Source organism: Gavialis gangeticus, unplaced genomic scaffold, assembly GCF_001723915.1.
Source record: "Gavialis gangeticus isolate Ggan-Ray unplaced genomic scaffold, GavGan_comp1, whole genome shotgun sequence".
In the NCBI taxonomy this organism is placed as follows: domain Eukaryota; kingdom Metazoa; phylum Chordata; order Crocodylia; family Gavialidae; genus Gavialis; species Gavialis gangeticus.
Window position 1 is genome coordinate 52,161,254 of NW_017729025.1, and position 14,785 is coordinate 52,176,038.

General features: G+C 45.8%; 1 protein-coding gene across 9 annotated transcripts in view; it reads right to left on the reverse strand.

The window, feature by feature from the left end:
* The window catches only part of NRXN3 (neurexin 3), a 1,732,637-nt gene that overhangs the window by 1,218,076 nt on the left and 499,776 nt on the right, over window positions 1–14,785 (reverse strand). For all 9 annotated transcript variants that reach the window (XM_019518706.1, XM_019518711.1, XM_019518705.1 and 6 more), the window contains exon 6: window positions 1,967–2,268. In XM_019518706.1, the coding sequence (XP_019374251.1) occupies window positions 1,967–2,268 (302 nt within the window). The remainder of the gene's footprint in view (window positions 1–1,966; window positions 2,269–14,785) is intronic.

The following is a 14,785-nucleotide window of genomic DNA, read 5'->3' on the forward strand; positions in this document are numbered from 1 at the left end:
AAATCACTCTTGGCTGAAAGTTTTTAAAAAAAAGAAAAAAAAAGAAAACGTTCCATTTATAATTTTGATTCCCCCACCCTCGCTTCCTCAACAGCTAAACTAGCCCTGGCATGGAGCATGACATGCATTTCGCTCCAGGCACTCTCTGCCATTGAAAACTGATTTCGCGGAAAAATGAAAAGTGCCATTAACTAAAATGGCCTATAAACCAAGCAGAGATATTCAGAGAGCAGCCATTCTGAAAACATCTAAACATCAAGAAAATGGAAAAATAAACAAATAAATAAATAAATAAAGTCTTATATTCAGGCTGTTCCAGGTAAGCCACAGACATTTGTTGTATACCCCTCTACTGAACCATTGAGTATATCTGAATGAAACATGACTGGTAGGACCCATCCATTGCATAAGAAATTAAATTTACATCTGCATGTAAACAAGTGGAAATAGACTAATGTTGCCTTCAGTGATAACCCTGAAGTCCCATGTAATTGAGAACAGAGTGTGGACTGACTAGATACAATATTCCAGTTAACATAGAAATATCTTGTATATGTAGAAACATGAGAATTGCCGGACTAGGTTAGTCCGGTCTCCTGTCTCTAGTATCTGATATTTCCAAGGGAGCTGTGAAATACTCTTAATGGACAATAACCCAGTAGCATGCCAATGTGTGAAGATATCTCTGTTGCTTTGTTTTTGCCCTGAAGCAAAGTTTGTTATTGCATATACATTTTTCATTTTAGCCAATGCAAATGTTTCTCAAAATGCTGCTCTCTGAGCCAGTGAAGTTGTGTAAACTGGAATAATACAATTAGGGTTTCTGTTAACATTCACATTAACAAGGCAATAAACAGATCACTTTGTTTCTGATTTGAAAATGTCCCTTTACAAGCTATTTACACACCATTTACCAATCAATAAGACACCAGTTTCTATCCACAATGTAAACCTAATTTGTCATGCAATGGATGGGCCACCCTTAGAGATATAATATATTCACCAGCTTTCAAGGCAAGGTTATTTATTTTTATTTTATCTGTTTTTATATGCATTTATATTTCATGAGTGAGGTTTTAAGTGTTTTAAGGCTAGCTGTCTAGAGAAGTTGTCACCTGTGAAGTCAGCTGCTTAGGATAGCAACAGGCAGAGTTGCAAAATTACAATGGCAAGAATCAGATCAAGCCATTCTGAAGTAGTTTTGTTTCAGGTTTTCTTTCGTCCTTCCATTTATCCAGTCCCCACAGCCACCAGAATGTCTCATAGGCAGAGACTTAAGAAATAAAGCAGGATCACAGCACAGAAAAAAATAAAGGAGAGAGTATCACAGAGATGGAAACTGTCCCTCCAACTGAATCCAAAGCTTTTAAATGAAAACAACCCCACACACACACGCACATGCACACATACCTCGTGCGCACACGCGCACACACACGCACACACACACACACAAACCCAAAAAAGTAAAGAGAGAAACAAAGACTTTTAGAATTAGAAGTATGGCATCATGGCAATGGTTAAATCAATCTTTAAAAAAGTAAAGAAGAAAGAGAAGAGAGTATAGCATCGTCTACTGAAAAAAAACAACTCTATTCCCACAGTAATTAAATGCAACAAGAATATAACTGATAAGATTGAAATTATAAAATAAAGGGATGGATGGAAAAAAGAGCAAAAGAAAAGGGAGATGAAAGTAAAGTCACAAGTTTTATTATTAAATCAAACTAGGGAGAAAATAGAAAATTAATAGTGGAAATGGAGATACTGCTACAGGGCTAAGTTCCCATTAACTAATGGCCTTTCGTTGTCTCTTGAATAATGAAGAGGGACCCAGGAAATAGGTATGGATGCTCTGATATATTCAACTGAAAACCCATTTCTTGAATACTCCTATTCTTGTCTATTTTCCCCTGCCCAGCTGTACTAGAGAGCAGCCTCCCCAGTGTTCTTTCTCTTTCACCATTACCTGCCGCAGGTTGCGTGTCACTTTAACGTCATGCCACGCGTTGTCATTGAATTTGCCATTGACCGGCTCCACAATGGCCTCGAAGGCCCCAGACCCCAGGTTAATGACCAAGGAGACCGCACCGTCTTTCAGAGCCAGGTTGACGTAATCTGCCGACTTGCCCGTGTGCAGAATGAGCCCGTTGCGCTGCCATGTCTTGAAGGAGAGGGTGATCTCATCACTGCTGCTCTGGATGGGGTTCTGGGACAGGTCGTAGCAAAGGTACTCTGAGCCACGGAAGGTGGCCACATTCTCATCTCTCGCTGGAAAAGAGGGGAAACAAAGAGAAAGAACTATTTATTATTTTTTGCTCATAAAACTGAATGTCATTATGAAACTTCACAGAAGTGTCTTAGGCATTCTTAGTGTTCTGCTATTATCCCTGGATTGTGTTGTTCCTATGTCTTCCAAGAGATTTAACAGTAGCATTCTCAGTCCCAAATTAACACCATTATATTGGTTCCATTTCAGACAACACTCTTTCCATGTAGTTCTTCCAAAGCTAGTACACCAGAGGCAAGAAGAAGGTAAGTTTAAAAACACAGCAGTGTGGTAAAAAAGCGTTTTCACTTTTATCAGGAGCATCAGAGAATGATCTCCACTGTAAGCCCATGTAATTGTCACTCTCCTCCCTGCCCAAAGAGATGTCAAAAGGAGCTAACAAGTGTGCCACTGATTAATACCATGTTGCTAATGCCATGCTATACAACTGCCTGGGTGAATAGCTGAGCTGGCACTGGTATCTAATGCCATCTAGTTGGTCCTTTTGTTGCAAATGAAAGAACAGGTAGAATAGGGATAAGAATCCTATAACAAAGGTTGAGGTCCTCTCCTTTAAGTACCAGAGAAATCCATGAAAAAATATTGAAACAACATAGCACTCTGGTGAAATGAGTTGTGATCACAGAAAAAGCCCTTGTACAGACAGCAGCACATTATGCCAAGATCTGCCTGTTGTGTGACACACCTGGAGAATATTTAAGAGAGTTGTGTCTCTTTGCTAAGAAAACATAAAGTGCAGGGATATGTTTAGTAGATGACCAGGTTTCTTTCCTCACAAAAATAAAAAAATCCAATGTGTAACCTAGAAACCTTATCCATGCCACTAATTCTGTGTGCTTGCAAATCCCTATGGACTGGCAGATCTGGCAGATTCAGATAGGGATGAAAATGTATGCTTTCTTTTTATGAAAAGCAGGAACCACCTGTGCATAAGGTGATTTAATATGGATATGTAGCAGGGCACTAGGGTGCCTGCTACTGGTAACAGTAAAATGGGCTCAGCTGCCACTCACCAGGGCAGCACAGGTGGGGGTTGCTTAGGCAACCAAATCGGCCACCTGACCGGAAGGGGGCAGGGCCTGGCCTTTATAAACAGAGAAGGCTGAGGCTAGAGTTAGTTCCTTTCTGGCAGCCTCAGAAGCAGGAGCTCTGTTGGCGCAAGCAGAGCTCTGTGGGCCTAGTAAGGAAGCCAGATGGCTTAATTGATTGGCATGGTGATATGGGGTGGAGAGAACCCTGACAAGGATACAGATGAAGGATAGCCAGGCTGGCTTAGGTTTTATGTTGTAGCTGAGGGGCTTTGCGTTTCTGTTTTGGTTGTGATTTAAGACTGGAGGACTGGGTGAGGCTGTAGGGGTGGAGGAGGCCTCAGTGGAGCCCCCCCAGTAGTGTGTGTTGGGGGGGAGTGGTTCCTGGCATCGGAGAGGGTGCTGTGTTTTGGGGTGTCCTGACCCTGGCCCAGAGTGGGCAGCATTGGGAGGAGCCCAGTGTGGGTGCAGACAAAATGCCCCAGTGGGGTGTACAACCTGAGGAAGTGGGTGTGGGGGCCAAGTAAGGCCAAGGCTGCCTGAGCCCCAATTCGGAGAAGCCCAGTGGGCATAAGACCCACGAAAAGGGTCTGGGGCCAGGTAAGGCTGAAGCTGCGAGGGCCCCAGTGTGGGCGGGGAGCATGAGCGAGGACCCCAGTGTGGGCGGGGAGCCCTAATGCTAGAGTGCGCTGGACATCAAGGTACTGTGTTAAGGCAGATAGAAACGGCAGCCTCCCTGAAACACTTAAACATCAAAGACGTGCTGGGCAAGATTGGTGAGGGTGCGTTGACACGGTAGCCAGGGGGCACTAGGGGAGGTCACGGCACCCCCTAGGTCGCCCTGCCACAGGATAATTAAATGGTTTTGACAAAATACTCTTTAGTCATCAGGGTCTCTTATTGACTAATAGCTGAGAATCAATTCGCCAGAAAGATTTCTCCCTGCTTTTCATCCATCAGTAAAGCAGATGACACAGTGGTGTTTCTACTGTAACAGAACATACCACATTCAAATGTAACTAGACAGTCAGCCCTGCAGCTGGACTCCAGTGTGTGGGAGAAATACAAGATCCACGATGGCGATATCTTGCAGAAGGGCTGCAAGTGAGTAGCAAACTCTATCCACTTTATTCAGAGGCAAATCCACATACCAAAGAATCTATATGGAGCCTATTCCTTACGTTAGTAACAAAGCAGTGCCTTATTAAACCACACATGAATAGAGGCCTGAATGTGAATAACCCAGTCCAGGTGCAATAAATTAATGATTCTTACATACGGCAAACAGTCATACCCTCCTCATGGACGTGTTACTAGTGTTTGTTTCTTGCTTCGTTTTCTTTCAGTTAGTAATTCTAGCAAAGATTAGCTACAACCCGTTAAGAAGAGACTGAAGGAAAAAATGCTTTGCTGTGATAACTGCTCTAGAGAAATAATCATTAGCTGATATTTGTGTCTTCACAGCATGAAGTTGCAGCATCACATAATGATATAGTGTCACAACACGAAGTCACAATGTCATTAAGTGATAACACCACAGCATTTGGCATGAAACACAACCAAAACTTCAGGTCTTGCAATAGGAGCTCCCAGGATAGACCCAGAATAATCTGTGCTCTGCACAAATACCAAGGAAGGCACTGACTAGTATACACATATCAGCATATGGTAATACATGGACATTTACTTGGCACATGCAAATATGCATGTTTATGCTAATATACAGCAACCCTTGCCATGGAGGGCTGACATCGAGTGTATTTCTGAAGCAGTCAGAGCCAAGAGCTTAACGACACTCTCTACTATGGTAATTTCTCTGCCTACTTGCTTCTGATCCATAGGAAGAAAATGTGTTACAATCAAGTTGGACACATGCTCTATATACCTGCGGGTAATTCTGATCAAATAGCCAGAATCTGAGGTCAGGAGTCAAATGCAATCATTATGACTAAGCCGTTTTCCCACGGACATAAATTTGTGAAGCACCGAAAGTGCATTTAATGGCTTGGTGGGGGAGGGGAGGGTGGAGAGGGGATTGCTAGCTCAATGTAAGGCATATTAATAGTTTTCACTAGTTTCCCAGACACTTAGAATCTCAGTGGTCTATGCATTTCAAGAGATAAGGAGAAGTGTAGATTAAAAATCTAAATGATAATTTAAGACAACCACTGCTGACCCATCAAGATGGAATTGAAAAAATAAAGGAAGATGTTTCACTTGTACTCACTATTTGTACAGATAGTTTTGATACATGCAGCTATCAACCCATCTCCTACACACAAGAGTCATTTGTCTGAAACTAGATTACAGGGGTCTGGGTGCTCTGAAAGTAGATCAAAGGGGTTTAGGTGAGTAGGCTTCATTTTCACTTATTTTATTTTTGCTCTTTTTATTTCTTGTGTGAATCTTGGATCTGGGTTCAAACCTAGATTTGAGACCAAATCTGGGTACAAGTCACTACATACTATAACACCTCCGGGAATTGACATCCACCTGAAATTTACAGGGCAGTCAGAATTATCATCAGTCTGCCCCAAGTCTTGAAAGAGCAGGGCAGAAGATGGTGTTCCTTGTGCCAGTTTGGAAATGGATGTTCTCACCATAGCACTATGACTCTGGGGTGAGTAACATTCTTTTCACCCTCTTGCCTGGGCATACAATCACTAAGGCTAGACACAGACATTACACATAAACTGCTTTAAATGATCAGAAACTGGTTTAAACCTATAAAAGAACGGAAGTTCAGTGCACATAAACCAGTTTCAAAATGGCTGAAACAGGTTTAAAATAGACCTGGATGGATGTAGTAAAACTGAACTGATTTAGGTTAAACTGGTCTGTTGAATTTTTGTCCCACATCCCCTCCCGACTCAAGTTAATTCACAGTCTGCTAGCAACCCAAGATGCTTTGCACCTCCCCTGCAAATCCCACCTCACAGGGTGGGCAGGGTAGCCTTAGCCCACGCTATATGCTCCAGCTGAGCAGCGTGGCCCTGGCCCTGGGCTGTCACAGAGCTAAAGCAGCAAAGCCTCTGTTTTGCAGCCCTAGTCCTACTGCAGCTGTCAGCCTGGTGGGGCGGGCGGATGTGGGGGAATAGAGCCCCCTTCCACAGCCCTGGCTCCAATCCCTGGTGTGTGAGGGTTTCCCCCAGGCTTGCGCAAGTCACTAACATGCAGGTGGGAGCATGGGGAAAAGTCCCTTCAGCCCAGATCTCCAAGCCTCAGTTGGGGGTTTTCCAAGCCCTGCCAGCACTGCAGAGGGAGAATTCCCCACTCCCATTCCTCAGTGTGGTCCAGCGCTGGCTTAGCCCTGCCCCCACAGGAGCGGAGGGTGGGGGGGCAGGGGGAACAGTCCCTCCAGTCTGGGGTCAAGCTGCTGCCCCACATTAGCCCACATGGGGGGTATCCCTGCACCTAAGTAGAGGTTTCAATGCCCTGGGTGGGGTCCCCCAAACCCTGCTGCTGGTGCAGATGGGTAATTGCCCCCTCTGCCCCCTTCTGTGTGGTCCTGTATACAACGCAGCCCTGCCCTGGCAGGTGGGGAGGGGCAGGACGACAGGGGACAGCCCCTCCAAGACTGGGGCCAAGCTGGCACGAGATCATGCTGAGCGTGTGGGAGAGAGAAATTCCCCGTCCACACCAGCAACAGAGTTTAGGGGACCCTGCCTGTGGAACCCCGCTGAGGCACAGAGATCCCCCCACATGGGCTGATGCCCAGTGGCCCGGGTTGAAGATACTGTTCCCCCAGCATGGGCTGACATGGGACAGTGACTTGGCCCTGGGTTGGAGGGACTGATCCCTAGCAGCCCAGGATGCTTTGCAGGGAGGGACTGGGCAGGCTAGCCTTGGGCCACACCGTCTGCTCCAGCCGAGCAGGGCTGGCTTTGCCTCTGGGCAGTCACAGAGCTGAGGCAAGAGGTTGGGGGGCAAGTGATGGGCAGCCAATCAGGGATGGGCCCCGCTGGCTGCATTCAGGTGCCCTCGGCAGTGGCCAGCAAGCTGGGAGGCCTGCTCTCGTGCCCCTCCCCCCCCCGGCTTCCAGTCTGGGCTACTGCAGGCATCTTGCTGCCTTTCTGGATTGAAAAATGAACATCAGTTCACTTCATTATTGGCTCAACCTATGCAGCTTGGAGAAACCTGTGAAGATTGAATTGATTCAGCCTCAGGATTTTTTACTGTGCTTAGCCACAATGTCACATAAACTCAGAAAATCCTTTCTTGTTTCTTAAGCATTGCGCTCTGTGCTGACCAGTTCAAAGGAATGTGAAATCCTTGCCCCACGAGACACCAATTAACAACATGGGATTTGTGATAATTATTTTTACAAATAAATAGGGCCCTGGTGGAGCTCAGTGAAACAAGACAAAGTAATTGCTTGGAACTACTTAAGCTAAACTTAAAGGCCCAACCCAAACTGATTGAAAGCTCTTCCTTTGATTGCAAGGGGCAGTGAACCAGGCTCTAACTTTGGTGCTGTTCTGTGCAACCCCACATAATTTGTACTGCCTAGAAGTGCTCTGTCAGTTCCAAGTAGTTCCTACTGCATAAGCAATGAAGTTCAGATGCAGCAGCATTTAAACTATATATGCAAACTAGAGATTCACACAAGATTTTTAGGTGCTAATTTATAACTAGGTAGATGTGCATAAACCTTGACGCAAAAGCAGGTTGCTTAGTATGTGTAAACAATTTAAACTTTCTTTTTTTTCTCCATGTAAATGTTATGCAGTGTTATGGTAATGTAAATAGTAATCTAAATCTGCTATTTACATTGATTCACATAACTACATTCTCAGAGAAGCCTGATTTTGCAGAATCCTGAGTCGGACAGGATTTACTTTTACACTTTAACATTTACCTGGAACTTTCCATCTTCAAAGCATTGTACAAATGTTAAAGAGTTGGAACCTGGGATCTTCAGATCTTTACATCCAGTGCACAGACCTACCTACCACATGAGTCATTCCATTCACTGGTAGTAGGTTCTTTTCCTTTATTGACTAGCTACTAGCAATGGATAACAACCCACATAGACAAAATGCTAAGCTTTCCCCCTAACAGGAAATGCTGGCGCTGTGAGTGTATGGTCCATCATTTATAGCGATTCAATGTCACACTTGTCAGCAAGGACAGAAATACAGGTCACTAGGCACCAAAACACAAGCTCCTACCAGTACCTCCTCCTTTCCTTCTGCTGCACAGTCCCCAGTGTCTACTGGTTTTAGATAAATAAGTTAGGCAAAGCTTTGGGATCTTTCTCTTTCCTTGGCACTCCTGATCATTTTCTTGCTTATAGTTACCAGGAAAAGATTTTACCTTTAGTTTAATTTTCAAAGCTCCTGCTTTTCTGCTCCTATAAAAGCTGCTTCTATTAAAGGGATTCTTCATTAATCAAACACCAAAACAATCTTTGGGAGGACAGAAAAATACCTTTGCAGTCTTACTTTACACATGAAGGTACAGAGGCTTTCATTGACTTACCTATGATCATAGAAGAAATCAACATTAGAGCAGCAGTTAAACCTCAGGAACTCCTGGCTCCAGGTACTGGTTTTATTCCACTATACTACATGGCTTTGATACAGGAAAACAAGATGTTTTTCCTCCTGTCCTTTACAGCACATCATACCATGTCAGTGGGTTCAGCTCCAGTAGCTGGCCAACTGTTTGGATGATCAGTCACACTATGAGACTCCTTTGTGTCTGAACTATGCAGCTAAGAACTATGGGAACCAGGGTTGACAACCCAAGATTTTTTTTTCAATTTTACTGACAAACGTTTTTTACTGACATGCGATTTACATAATGTAAATGTAACCCTTCCGCTAGGCCTTTTACAACAAGTTTCGGATTATATTAAAAAGGTTTGATTGTCAGTAAAAAGATTGCAGAATATCAGTAAAAAAAAAGTATTGGGTTGATAACCCTATTGGACTGCAGCAATGATTTTACACTGTAGGGGGTCCCCTACTCACCCCTACACCTTGGTACCCTTGGCTGAACCTTGCACCATGCTGCCTTTTCCAGTCCACCCACCAACCCTACCCTGCCAGCCCCAGGTGGTGTTGCTGTTCTCTGTTTGTGCTTCAACAGAGACTCTAACTTCTTTGCCAACCCCAGAGCTTCAATTAGCTGTTTTTGTGGAGCCGTTTTTGTTTCATGTTTTTAACGGAAGGCAGTATTTTTAAAGAATTTGTAGACAGGCATTTTTAGCGTGGTTATTTACTGAATATCTGTAAATTTATAGATCTTTGCAACTGTGATGGGAACTCTGCTTGTGTGCAAAAATGGCATCTCGTAAGCAGTACCATACTGGGGCACAGACAAATTGATGGACATCTGGTCCAATATACTATATCCAACAATGGCAGTAGTAGATACTGTGGAGGGAAAGTGTATAAACAGGGCATGTCTAGGGTGAACCATCCTCTGTCACATCCTCCTATCTCCCTTGTGACATACCTCAGCATTTCCAACCTCAGTTGAAAACAAAAAATGCAAAGAGTGAAATAAAAAGAGAGAAAGTGGGGGCAAGATTTTCCCCAGTCTTCTGAAAGATTCATGCCTCCCTATTTTCTTGTAAATAGAAACCAGTTGGCCTGTTTCTCTACATAAGTAATCCATTCAGCATGTGGGACCCAGTCCCAGACAATTTTGGTTTAATAGGCAGCCGTACAAGTCCTAAATCTGTGAGCAAAGTGAGCTCTCTACTAGTTTTCTGAGTTGATTACTGTTCCAGTGGCTTTTTTCTTCTCTGCAGTTTGTCGTTTACACAGGACTACATAGTTCTTGGTGCTGTACTTTGAAATGGAGGTGCCGTGCGATAGTGTAAGAGAAGATACATGGTGCCAGATCCCTCTGCTGCTTCTGCTAGCACTAATCACTGGAGCATCAGAACATCTGGATGCTTCCTTTGACCTTGCCATGACACAGAGCTCACCAGAGGGAGTGACCTCTTTTCTCTCCACCACTTAGCATAGGGGCCGACCAAGTACAGCCCACAGGCCAAATCCAGGCTGCCAGGCAATTTCATTCAGCCCATGGGCACCCACCAACTAATTGTACCCTGCCCAGCCCACATGCCTTGCTCCCAAGGGCCCGGCCCAGCCAGCACGCAGCTTCTGGGCTGGCCTGCTGCTGCCACGGCTGCAGCTGCCAAGAGACCAGCTTGGCTTCCCCTGTGTCCAGTGGCTTCTCCTCATCTCCCTGTTGCAGCACTCGCTCTGGGCAGCAGGCAGGAAAGTGGCAGGCGCTTGGGGAGGGGGAGCTGCAGCTGGGTGGAAGGGTGGAACATGGGGCTGGGGCTAGCAGGTGGGCAGGGTACAGGTGTGAGGGAGGGTGGGGAAGTGTAGGGACCCCACACACACTCTCCCCATGGTGCACTGCCCCCACCACTGGCTGCAGCAGCAGCAGGCGCTTGTGGCAAGCGCTGCTGCCTGGAGGCATGCGGCTTCAGCCAGCACTGCACTGGAGCTGGCTGCCTTCCCCGCCCCCTGCTGTGCAGGTCCCAGGACTCTGGGGCCAGGGCTCTCTTCCACTTCCAGCAGAGTCCCGGGACCTGCACAGCAAGAGGCAGGGAAGGAAGCAGGCTCCATCGCATGGAGTTCCCCTGGTGGCTCACGAGTGCCGGGAGCTGCACAAGCACCACGGGGAGCCCCAGGTGATAGAGGTGAGCTAGCCTGGCTTCACTCCTTGCCACCACATGCAGCACTGGCTGGAGCTGTGTGCTGCCAGGCGGCAGTGCCTGTGCAGAACACGAGAGTCTGCTGCTGCTGTCAGTGGGGGACGCTGTGCACCATGGGCGGGGAGTTGGTCTGAGGGGTTCCCACACCCCCACCCTCTCTCATACCCCATAAACCCCAAGCACCCACACCCTGTACTGATGAGCTCCCACATATACTGGCAATCCCCCCAGCATACCCTATGCCCCCCACACATGCACCCACACCTCCTCACAACCCCCCACACACCCCACACACAGTATACAAGAGTAAAACTTTATTTTTGAGTTATTATGCAGTCATCTCTATATACACTACGCAAACACAAATCACGACAAAATATTTTTTGTAATAAAATTAAAATACGTTATAGTAGGTATTTGACTTTAAGTATATGATTTGATTTTTTTCTTGTTGAAAGATGGCAACTCTCCCCTCCCAAAAGGAGTACTTACAGGGGCAAGGGGTGGGATGTCCAGTGGCAAAGGTCAGGGGTTTGGGCATCCGGTCCCAAGAAGGTGACCAGGGGCGGGGCACCTGTCAAGGGGCAGAACTACACTTATAGCTTTTGACAGCTCACCAAAACTCATTAAGTGGCCCTCCAGCCAAAATAATTGCCAACCCTTGATTTACCAGCTTTCAAGGGCAAGAATCAGAAACCTCCTGCAGACATCAGCTTGATTCAAGAAAAGTCTGTCTCCAAAGTTACCCACCAGCATAATAAATCTGGACACTAAGGTAGGAAAAATGCCATCAACTACCCATATTGGCAAAGGAAAAAGCTGCCTGCAGCCAAAAGCAACATCAAGATCTTTGGGTGTGAGCTCAGATCTCAGCTGGATAAATACCAGTGCACTGAAAGTGCATTCTGGATAATAAGTGAGCACAGTATCTTCACAGCATGCAACCATGTAGGAGGAAAAGAAAAGGTTACACCTGTCTTTGATCTTGCTGATTCTACCCAACAAATGAAGGACTACCTTCATCTAAGGGCCTTGTTACATGTTACACTTTGAGTTGCTCAGATATTGATCAGTGTCAGTGCTAGCTTGAGTTTGCAGCAGCATACCTTAAAGCTAAAAACCTTCTCTGACTGTCCCACACCTGCACAGCTTTGACTTGCCACTAGGTGGGGCCAGACTAGGAGTTACAGCTGTGAGTTGCCAGTACAAGGCTGGTGAGCCAGGGCAGGCTTCTGTCCCAGCTCTAGGTGGGAGTATGTGAAAGATGGGTTGTGGGGAGAGAAGGAACATGATGCTGGGAGGCATTGGCGATGCACAGGGGGTGCATGTGCACCCCCTGAGATTGGCAGTGCAGCCCCTGACAGAAGTGCCATCAACACTGCCAGCGGCGCCTGCAGGCAGTTGCCACTCGCCACCCCACCCCCCTCGTTGCTGACACTGGGGACTGTCCACAGATGCTGCCAGCAATTGCTGCTGGGTGCCACCACCACTGCTGGCAGCGTCTGCAGGTGGTCGCCAACTGCTGGTCAGCGTTCACCGCCCCCCTCCCCACCAACACCGTTGTGGCTGCCTGCAGGAGCTCTGCGCTTGCCACCGCTACACCCCCGTTGCCTGTGGGCAGTCGCCGTGCCCCCCCAGTCTCTGGGGGCATGCGTCATTCATGCTGAGAGGTGGAGAGTTAATGGAATGATGGTGGGTAATGAAATGGGAGGTGGAAAGGAAATGGGGGTTGGGGAAGGGTGGTGAAATGAAGTCAGCCACTGGAAGATAAAATAAAAAGTTATAAAGAAAACAGAATGTAAAAAGAAAGAAAGGAAGTAATTAAAAGAGGTCTCATGTTTTAATAAATTAGGATTAGAGATTGGGATGTGGGAGGTGCTGGTCATAGTTCCCAGGATGGCTGGAAGTTGGGAGTAGTGAGCAAAGATGGTTTTGGGGGAGCTACTACCCTGACCCTGGGAAATAAGTCTCCCAAGTTCATGGGGACATGATCAAGGTGTCCCACAGAGGCAGGAGGGTAGAGTTGCCCCCTGGTTCCCAAGCCCCAAAAACTGCCCCCTGGGCAACTGCATTCATGGGATGGAAAGTTTGTCCACACAAATTTCAAGGGGAGGGGAGGGGACGTTGCATCCTGGGATGCTGGAACTTGGGCAGCTCATCTGTGGGGGGTGGCCACACATTAAAGGAACATGAGCTGGGTAACACAGATCAGAGATAAACCTGCCTTGGAGTGGTATAACTTTAAGCCTCCTAAAGTATGCTTAAAATATGTTTCAGGTGTTAATGTGTAAACAATCTAGGGGTTAAGAGCTTCAGCAGCTGCCTAAAATTAAGGTGTAACAAGACCCTAACCACATTCTAATGTTATTGGAATCAACAAAACATTAGAACATCATTGGTATGCTTTTCAGTATTGTACTTACGCTGTGCTTGGGCATATCCTACAGCTTTAGCAGCATGTCACGTCAGGTAAGTACCTGGTTTACTTCTAAATGAGATGTTAGTAAATTCATCATCCCAACAAGTATAGCTTATGTGGTTTTTCTATAAAACCCCTGGAAAATGGAAGCATCTCTTATGTGCTGCTCAAGGAAATTAGCACTTCTAGGTATGAGGTACCTTCTGTGTTACTTGATAGGTGGATGTGGGCCTGAGTCAGCATCATACTGTCCTTATGCATTTGCCCAAGTCCACTCCAATCTCATCTCCACTGTAAAGAACAGACCTAGATATTTAAAATTCCAACTTCAGTGGATTTTCTTCTCACAAAAGTTAATACCATTGACTTAACATTGAACTCCTGAACAGACAGATGGGATTTTAAACTTCCAGGTCTGGATGTTGGGAGCTAAGGCAAAAAAAAGGGTAAACCCAGACTAGGCAATGCCATGAGAAATATACTGTCAAAAATAATCTTGTCCTGGCCAGAAGGGCTGGCCTAGGAATGACATATAATATTGGTGATCCTATGGCATTCTGTGGGAAGGATACCATAGAACATAAAAAGATCTTACATTCCACGAGTGGCTTTAACCTGTATCTAGTGTTCCTCAGATCTGAGGGGAGGGGAAACAAAGCATCAGTTTGTCACAGGGAAAATAAAACAGTTCTCATCCTTGGAGGTCAAAAAGGAGTACTACTGCAATCACTCTGTAAAGGAGTTGTCTAGTGGCAGAATGCTGAAGTCCTTTGGAAAACCCTTAGAGCAACTATACCACCCAAACCAGCTCATTTCTGATTAATGTTGTTAAAACAAAAGCTGGATTGTTTAATAACAATCAGACCATTATTTTAAAGAGATGGTGACAAACTCCAGTGATGGTTACACAGCATGTTACCACAGTCCTCATTAAACTGTCAGATCTCTTCTGTTGCATTCCTCTCCTCCGGCCTTTAAGCAAGACGAAACTGCATCCAAGGAGAATTATCTTTCTAGTCTATCTGTTCCTCTACCCTGTCATAATCCATTTCCACAGAGTCGTAACAATGTCACAAACATCTCATTGTGGTATTACTAAAACAATTCCAAAGGATCCAAAGACAGGGAAAAGCCCTGATCTCTTTCTGACTCTCTCTCACCCCGGCACCCATGTCACTTACTCTAATAGTAGAAAAGCCTAAGTCTGTCTGTAGCGCTTTATTTGCTCTCTGATTGGCTGACAAACAGCCAATCAGATCATGAAGCAGCATTGACAGAAGGCAGCCTGCTGCCATGCTGGTGGGTACGCAGGGGATGGAGGGGGGTGGGAAAAACAACAACTCTACCAGTCATTTTTACTCAGCAGG